The sequence below is a fragment of the Pseudochaenichthys georgianus genome, unplaced genomic scaffold (genome assembly GCF_902827115.2).
Source record: "Pseudochaenichthys georgianus unplaced genomic scaffold, fPseGeo1.2 scaffold_1121_arrow_ctg1, whole genome shotgun sequence".
In the NCBI taxonomy this organism is placed as follows: domain Eukaryota; kingdom Metazoa; phylum Chordata; class Actinopteri; order Perciformes; family Channichthyidae; genus Pseudochaenichthys; species Pseudochaenichthys georgianus.
In genome coordinates, this window is record NW_027262072.1 from 1 (window position 1) to 10,000 (window position 10,000).

Sequence of the window (10,000 nt, forward strand, 5' to 3'; positions counted from 1 at the left end):
CTGTCTCTCTCTCTCACCTGTCTCTCTCTCCCCTGTCTCTCTCTCTCCTGTCTCTCTCTCCCCTGTCTCTCTCTCCTGTCTCTCTCTCCCCTGTCTCTCACCTGTCTCTCTCTCCCCTGTCTCTCTCTCTCCCCTGTCTCTCTCTCTCACCTCTCTCTCTCTCACCTGTCTCTCTCTCCCCTGTCTCTCTCTCTCTCTCTTCTCTGCACTGGGTCGAACCATTTGAGATAAGACTAGAGCAGGCATGGGCAAACTAAGGCCCGCGGGCCATATACGGCCCGTTGGGCTTTTGAATCCGGCCCGCCGAATATTGGTACAAAATTGTCCAAATGGTAAAGACCGCATTCATTTTGCCTTTTTCCTGCAATGCCCGGGATCTCAGCTGACCCCACTAGGTGGCGCACTCTAGACACAACCCCTGCTGGGGTCTGGTCTGTTCTCTGGCCCCACTCGGCAACCCGGCGAGATCAGAGAACCAAGTACGTCAGGCTTACATTGGAGGGGCGAGATTAACCTGAGCAGTCACAGCTCATGGCGAGTACAGGTAGTAACGAGCAGTCGCGCTGAGCGAAGTGACAGCACGCGTCCACACACTTATTAAAACACTTTATAAAGTCAGGCGACACGAACAGCTTAGTGGGTTCTGTTCATTTGACCTCACTTTAGTAACCTCGTGAAGAGGCAGACGTGTTCCTGTGGTCTCGTATCAGTGCAGCTGTCGGATGGAACCAGTGCATGGGCCACATGTGGCATCACAACTAACATCATAACGGAAACTGCGCTGGTAAACGGCTTATGCCACAATATGATAGCAACAAGTAGCAAGATAGTCTGATTAGCTTCGGTTGCTATGGTAACATCACCTGCAGAATGCCAGATCCACTTTCAGAACAGCGTTGTGATGCCAAACAGCTTTCAGACTGAAACACATCACTGATGGGGATATGTATCAGAGCTTGTGACAGTCGGACAGTGAATACTTTCCAGCGGCCGCTGCCGCGAGTTACGGCCCGTCCACACGACAGCGTCGACAGCTCCAATCTGCCCATTCCCTTTCTACGGGGTGACGTCACGTAGCCTCGCTTTTTCGCCGAACTGAATTGTGGGTAGCAGAGCGGTCCGTCTCAGGCGTCTCCGGCCACTGCCTCTCCCCCTCCCTCCATGCTGGCTCCTCCGGTTTGTGTCCCGGTAGGTGAAGAGGGTCTGGTCATACACAACCGGGTGGTTGCTACGGCGATAGTTAGTTTCTCCTCCGACTTTTTTTGAAATATAGAAATGAACGGCGGGATATCTCTCCCAGCTTAGACGCGGTTTGATTGGCTACGGCTTCAGATGTCAGATTTTGGGAAACGGGATTTGATTGGCTGGCGCTGGCTACTCCGGCGTCAGAAGTTGAACATTATTCAACTTCTGTCGCCGGAGACGCCAGAGACGGACCGCTCTGCTACCCACAATTCAGTTCGGCGAAAAAGCGCGGCTACGTGACGTCACCCCGTTGAAGTGAATGGGCAGCTTGGAGCTGTGGACGCTGTCGTGTGGACGGGCCGTAACAGTGAGCGGTGTTGCGGAGAAAATCAGCGACGTAAACGCTGTGTGGGTCATAAGAAGGCAGGAACCAGCAGCTGCTCAGAATCAACCGTATCAGAATCAGGTTTATCTCCAGGTCGGTCGACACGTTTGACTTGATGTCGCGGTGCACAGATAGAATAGAAAACTATTTGAAGAAAACTCTAATAACATTAAAAACATTATAAAAATATAAAGTAAAATTTAGCATGATTGACATTAAAATAGAATGGAATAAAATATGTGAAGAAATAAAAGAAACTGATATCGTGCACGATGTTATCTGTTGTATCGTGTTTCTCTGTGGGAGGAGCCTAAGATTTTAATTACATATCCTCGCTGTAGCTCTGCTCAATAAAACCCTTAAACTTAACTCTTGCATCTACCCTGCAGTCCAGATACTCAGGTATAATGTATATATATATATATATGATATATACTCGGGGGGGGTCACCAGGCTCCCCACGATGCGATACCATCACGATTCTACCATATGCTAAGTATTGTGATAGGATATATTGAAGTTAGCTTGTTTAATGGTATGCTAAAGTAATGCTAATATGGATGTAGCTTAAATGTATTGTGTGTCTTTGCGTAGCTCTTACGTTGGTTTATGTAATAAAATATCGATACTTGTCGTCCGTGTATCGATACAGTATCGCCATGCAAAGGATCGCGATACAATGCTGTATTGATTATGTCCCCCACCCCTAATATATATATATATATCCCCCCCAGATGGCGGTGCTACTCAGACCCTACCTGCTCCTCCTGGCCGCTCTGGTTCTGGTTCTGGTCTGTTTCGGGACGCTGGCCGACGCCTACCCCCCGAAACCTGAGAACCCCGGAGAGGATGCTGCCCCCGAGGAGCTGGCCAAGTACTACACGGCCCTGAGGCACTACATCAACCTGATCACCAGGCAGAGGTACAAGTACACACTCTCTGTACTCTTAACTAAGTACTTTTACTCTTACTGTACTCCAAACCAAGTACACATACTGTACTCCTAACCTAGTACTCTTGTTGTACTCCTAACAAGTACTCTTACTCATACTGTACTCTTCACCAAGTACACTCACTGCACTCTTAACCAAGTACACATACTGTACTCTTAACCAAGTACTCTTACTCATACTCTTAACCAAGTACACTCACTGTACTCTTCACTAAGTACTTTTACTCTTACTGTACTCCAAACCAAGTACACTCACTGTACTCTTAACCAAGTACACATACTGTACTCTTCACCAAGTACACTCTCTGTACTCTTAACTAAGTACTTTTACTCTTACTGTACTCCAAACCAAGTACACTCACTGTACTCTTAACCAAGTACTCTTACTCATACTCTTAACCAAGTACACTCACTGTACTCTTAACTAAGTACTTTTACTCTTACTGTACTCCAAACCAAGTACACTCACTGTACTCTTAACCAAGTACACATACTGTACTCCTAACCTAGTACTCTTGTTGTACTCCTAACAAGTACTCTTACTCATACTGTACTCTTCACCAAGTACACTCACTGCACTCTTAACCAAGTACACATACTGTACTCTTCACCAAGTACACTCTCTGTACTCTTAACTAAGTACTTTTACTCTTACTGTACTCCAAACCAAGTACACTCACTGTACTCTTCACTAAGTACTTTTACTCTTACTGTACTCCAAACCAAGTACACTCACTGTACTCTTAACCAAGTACACATACTGTACTCTTCACCAAGTACACTCTCTGTACTCTTAACTAAGTACTTTTACTCTTACTGTACTCCAAACCAAGTACACTCACTGTACTCTTAACCAAGTACACATACTGTACTCCTAACCTAGTACTCTTGTTGTACTCCTAACAAGTACTCTTACTCATACTGTACTCTTCACCAAGTACACATACTGTACTCTTAACCAAGTACACTCTCTGTACTCTTAACTAAGTACTTTTACTCTTACTGTACTCCAAACCAAGTACACTCACTGTACTCTTAACCAAGTACACATACTGTACTCCTAACAAGTACTCTTACTCATACTGTACTCTTCACCGAGTACACTCACTGCACTCTTAACCAAGTACACATACTGTACTCTTAACCAAGTACTCTTACTCATACTCTTAACCAAGTACACTCACTGTACTCTTCACTAAGTACTTTTACTCTTACTGTACTCCAAACCAAGTACACTCACTGTACTCTTAACCAAGTACACATACTGTACTCTTCACCAAGTACACTCTCTGTACTCTTAACTAAGTACTTTTACTCTTACTGTACTCCAAACCAAGTACACTCACTGTACTCTTAACCAAGTACTCTTACTCATACTCTTAACCAAGTACACTCACTGTACTCTTAACTAAGTACTTTTACTCTTACTGTACTCCAAACCAAGTACACTCACTGTACTCTTAACCAAGTACACATACTGTACTCCTAACCTAGTACTCTTGTTGTACTCCTAACAAGTACTCTTACTCATACTGTACTCTTCACCAAGTACACTCACTGCACTCTTAACCAAGTACACATACTGTACTCTTCACCAAGTACACTCTCTGTACTCTTAACTAAGTACTTTTACTCTTACTGTACTCCAAACCAAGTACACTCACTGTACTCTTAACCAAGTACTCTTATTGTACTCCTAACAAGTACTCTTACTCATACTGTACTCTTCACCAAGTACACATACTGTACTCTTAACCAAGTACACTCTCTGTACTCTTAACTAAGTACTTTTACTCTTACTGTACTCCAAACCAAGTACACTCACTGTACTCTTAACCAAGTACACATACTGTACTCTTAACCAAGTACTCTTACTCATACTCTTAACCAAGTACACATACTGTACTCTTAACCAAGTACTCTTACTCATACTCTTAACCAAGTACACTCACTGTACTCTTAACCAAGTACTCTTACTGTACTCCTAACAAGTACTCTTACTCATACTCTTAACCAAGTACACTCACTGTACTCTTAACCAAGTACTCTTATTGTACTCCTAACAAGTACTCTTACTCATACTCTTAACCAAGTACACATACTGTACTCCTAACAAGTACTCTTACTCATACTCTTACTCATACTTCACCTCAATTTGGAAGCAAATATCAAACTTTGTATTTGACTAAAGGGCGCTCAGGTAGCCGCTGATACCCCCCCCCCCCAGCCGCTCAGCTGATCTGATTACCCTCCCTCTCCTCCAGGCCCCACATCAATCCCCTCCGTCTGAACAAAGACCCTAACCCAGTTACCGAGGGTCTGCTGGTATTAAACTGGTTTCATCTGAAGCAGAGCCGGCTGCTCCGAGTCATGAAAACCAAATAGCTGTTTGATATTTAGATCCTGGGTTCAGAGGAGCCTCGTGAAGCCAGGAGGACTCCATCAGGGGGGGCGCTCAGAGCAGGGATATAAAGCGTAGAGCAGTAGGCGTTAAGGAAGGGGAGAGTGTGCGCTGTATTCTCGTGGACATGTCCAGGTTTTAACGGAAATCTTTGACCTTTTTCAATTATTTTAAAACCACGATGTCAACAGCTCTGACTCCAGCACACTTTAAAGAGCTCCACCCTTTCCTAAGAACCGCTGCAGGACTCATCCAACTTCTCAATCCGCAGACTTAATGGAGACACACCCTACATTTCAATCAATCAACGTTTATCTATAGCGCAACATCACACATGTTACATTTGTCTCAGTGTCTTCACAGTGTGTACAGAATATCAGTATGACACCCTCTGTCCTCAGACCCTCTGTCCTCAGACCCTCTGTCCTCAGACCCTCTGTCCTCAGACCCTCTGTCCTCAGACCCTCTGTCCTTAGACCCTCTGTCCTCAGACCCTCTGTCCTCAGACCCTCTGTCCTCAGACCCTCTGTCCTTAGACCCTCTGTCCTCAGACCCTCTGTCCTCAGACCCTCTGTCCTCAGACCCTCTGTCCTCAGACCCTCTGTCCTTCAGACCCTCTGTCCTCAGACCCTCTGTCTTCAGACCCTCTGTCCTCAGACCCTCTGTCCTCAGACCCTCTGTCATTAGACCCTCTGTCCTCAGACCCTCTGTCCTTAGACCCTCTGTCCTCAGACCCTCTGTCCTTAGACCCTCTGTCCTCAGACCCTCTGTCCTCAGACCCTCTGTCCTTAGACCCTCTGTCCTCAGACCCTCTGTCCTTAGACCCTCTGTCCTTAGACCCTCTGTCCTCAGACCCTCTGTCCTTAGACCCTCACATCGTACAAGGAAACACTTCCAAAGAAAACACAGTTTAAAGGGAACATGGAGAAACCTCAGGGAGAGCAGCAGAGGAGGGATCCCTCTCCCAGGACGGACAGACTGCAATAGATGCCGTGTGTAAATTGAAAAGATAATACATTTGCAACATAGGTAGTCCAGATGTTTGGAAATGCATGTGTGTATAATAGGAAGATGAATCCACGAGGAAATCCATCCAGGACCGATGATCCAGGACCACAGCCACGACTCAAGATCCAGGGCTCGCGATCTCGGATCCCGGCGTATATAGACACCAGAAAGAAAAACATGTGGGGAAGCTGGGTTAATGGAACATGAGAGGACACAGGTACAGACAGAGAGAAGGAAGAAGTAAGATGTCCCCCGACAAACTAAGCCTATATCAGCAAAACTAGGGGCTGAATCTAATCAGCCCTAACTATAAGCTTTATCAAAAAGGAAGGTCTTCAGCACACTCTTAAAAACGGATAGGGTGTCTGCCGCCCGAACACAAACTGGAAGCTGATTCCACAAATGTGGAGCTTGATAAGAAAAGGCTCTGGCTCCCATTGTACTTTTAGAGACTCTAGGAACAACCAACAACCCTGCATTCTTGGAACGCAATGCCCGAGTAGGACAGCAGGGTATAATGAGTTCTTTAAGGTAAGATGGCGCCTGCCCATTAAGGGCTTTGTAGGCGAGAAGAAGAACTTTAAATTCTATCCTGTGTTCTATAGGGAGCCAGTGTAAGGCAGCCAGAACAGGAGTAATGTGGTCCCTTTTCCTAACTCTGGTTAGTACACGAGCCGCAGCATTTTGAATCAGCTGAAGCGACTTGACTGACTTCTTGGTACTCCCTGATAATAAAGAGTTACAATAATCCAGCCTAGAAGTAACAAATGCATGGACTAGTTTCTCTGCATCGCTTTGAGGCAAGATATGCCTGATCTTTGCAATGTTACGTAGATGGAAGTAGGCGGTCCTTGAAATTGATTTTATGTGGGCGTTAAAGGATAAATCCTGATCAAATATAACACCAAGATTCCTTACAGTCTCACTGGAGGCCAAATTAATGCCATCCATAGTTAGTATGTCTTTAGATAATTTGTTTCGTAGATTCTTCGGGCCAAGTACAATAACTTCAGTTTTGGTCGTGTTTAACATCAAAAAGTTTAAGGTCACCACGTTTTTAAGTCCTTAAGGCAGTCTTGAATTTTATTTAGATGATTAATTTCATCAGGCTTGATTGATAAATATAGTTGAGTATCATCCGCATAACAATGAAAGTTTACAGAATGATTCCTTATAATATTGCCTAACGGAAGCATATATAATGTGAACAGAATAGGTCCGAGCACTGAGCCCTGTGGCACTCCATGGCTAACTTTGGTTTGTGTGGAAGATTCATCGTTAACACGTACAAACTGAGAGCGTTCAGATAGATAGGACCTAAACCAGCCTAAAGCAGTTCCCTGTATGCCAACTAAGTGCTCTAGTCTTTGCAATAGGATGTCATGGTCGATAGTATCAAATGCAGCACTGAGATCCAGCAAAACAAGAATAGAGACAAGTCCCTTGTCTGAGGCTATTAGAATATCATTTGTGACTTTAACCAGAGCTGTCTCTGTGCTATGATGTGTTCTAAAGCCAGACTGAAAGTCTTCAAATAAATCATTGTTTTTTAAGTAACAGCTGTTTTGCGACCGCTTTCTCAAGAATCTTTGAGAGGAACGGAAGATTAGAAATAGGTCTATAGTTGGCTAAAACCTCTGGATCGAGGTTGTGCTTTTTAAGAAGCGGTTTTATCACTGCTACTTTGAATGATTGTGGAACATAGCCTGATAATAAAGACATATTCATAATATTTAATAAAGAAGTGCTAATTAATGGAGAAACTTCCTTCAACAGCTTAGTTGGAATTGGGTCTAACATGCACGTTGATGGTTTGAAGAGAGAATCATTGAATGTAATTGTTCAAGGTTTATGGCTGAAAAGCATTCTAGTTTACTATCTAGTGTAATATTAGAACTTACGTTTCCGGGAGCTGTTGATAACACTATACTGGTCAAAGGTAAGAGGTCATTAATTTTGTTTCTAAGAGTAACAATGTGATGGTTAAAAAAGCACATAAAATCATTACTACTGAGTGCTAAGGGAACAGAAGGCTCAATCGAGCTGTGGCTCTCTGTCAGCCTGGCTACAGTGCTGAAAAGAAATCTTGCATTATTCTTATTCTCATCTATCAATGAAGAGTAGTAGCTGCTCTCGCTTTACGCAGTGCTTTCTTATATTCATTGAGAGTAATATGCCAAATTAAACGAGATTCTTCAAGTTTAGTGGAACGCCATATCCTTTCAAGTTGTCTCGACTTTTGCTTTACTCTGCGGGTTTGGGCATTATGCCATGGAGCTAATCTATGTTGTTTTATTCTCTTCTTCTTCAAAGGAGACACAGAGTCTCATTGGTCTTGCTCTACGCTCGACTTGCGTCTCTTTCTCGCAGTGTCTCTGCCATGTCGGTATGAAGACTCCCTGGAACTGAAATAAGTCGTGAAACACTCCCGTCTGGTTTCACAAATATATATTGTAGGACATTTATCCGGTTGTTGCCCTCTGACTTTTCTTAAATGAGAAAGACTTTGAACGGAGACGAAATGGGACATCTTTTTGATCGAGTAAAGAAACTCCATCTAGTCGTCAGCACTGAGACTCTTGAATGTGTGGGAAGGGTCCTCATCACTTTCATCATGTGTTGAGCAGTCTGCTAAATCAGACCAGGTGTAGGTCCCAAGCTCCACATCACGTTTCTTTCAAGTATTACAAATACTCGATCCAGATCAATCCAGCGTCTTCTGAAACTTCAAAAAGAACTCTCTGGAAATAAACCTGATTCTGATTCTGACTACCACCGGCTCACAAAGACCTGCCACTCGGCCGCTTTGAGCTTTAAACGGTCCTTTGGACCCCGAGGAGAGGGTTTCAGAACATGGGTTCAGCATGCTCAAAGAAGCCCCAGAGAACAGCCCGTTGTGGTCCAAACCCCTGACCCCACTGTGTGAGGGACTTTGGTCTGGTTCTAGCACCTCTTACCAAACCCCCTTGTTAAGAGCTGCTTCTAATGCTAATAACGCACTGCGTCCCCCAACCCACCATCCGGAGGGTTCTGAAGGATGGGCGCGAGGCGGTCTCTCCACGTCCACTAAAGGGCTTTAATGGATGATGGTTACACGATGAAGATATCTGCGTCAGAGTGCAAGAGACAAAACAGAGACGAGAGGCAGATGTGCAGAAACACTGGAGACAATAAGAGACAATAAGAGACAATAAGAGACGAGAAGAGACAATAAGAGACAATAAGAGACAATCAGAGACAATAAGAGACAATAAGAGACGAGAAGAGACAATAAGAGACAATAAGAGACGATAAGAGACAATAAGAGACAATAAGAGACGAGAAGAGACAATAAGAGACAATAAGAGACGAGAAGAGACAATAAGAGACGATAAGAGACAATCAGAGACGATAAGAGACAATAAGAGACGAGAAGAGACAATAAGAGACAATAAGAGACGATAAGAGACAATAAGAGACAATAAGAGACAATAAGAGACGAGAAGAGACAATAAGAGACAATAAGAGACGATAAGAGACAATCAGAGACAATAAGAGACAATAAGAGACGAGAAGAGACAATAAGAGACAATAAGAGACGATAAGAGACAATAAGAGACAATAAGAGACAATAAGAGACGAGAAGAGACAATAAGAGACAATAAGAGACGATAAGAGACAATCAGAGACGATAAGAGACAATAAGAGACAATAAGAGACGATAAGAGACAATAAGAGACAATAAGAGATGAGAAGAGACAATAAGAGACAATCAGAGACGATAAGAGACGAGAAGAGACAATCAGAGACAATAAGAGACAATAAGAGACGAGAAGAGACAATCAGAGACGATAAGAGACGAGAAGAGACAATCAGAGATGATAAGAGACAATAAGAGACAATAAGAGACAATCAGAGACGATAAGAGACGAGAAGAGACAATCAGAGACGATAAGAGACAATAAGAGACAATAAGAGACAATAAGAGAAGAGACAATAAGAGACAATAAGAGACAATAAGAGACAATAAGAGACGATAAGAGACGATAAGAGACAATAAGAGACAATAAGAGACGAGAAGAGACAATAA

The 10,000-nt window shown here is 43.6% G+C and overlaps 1 protein-coding gene across 1 annotated transcript in view; it reads left to right on the forward strand.

The window, feature by feature from the left end:
* Positions 1 to 2,304: 2,304 nt before the first annotated feature.
* Positions 2,305 to 10,000, forward strand: part of pyya (peptide YYa) — a 12,096-nt gene continuing 4,400 nt past the window's right edge. Inside the window, exon 1 of the mRNA XM_034076913.1 lies at positions 2,305 to 2,492. Coding sequence (XP_033932804.1) covers positions 2,305 to 2,492 — 188 coding nt within the window. The remainder of the gene's footprint in view (positions 2,493 to 10,000) is intronic.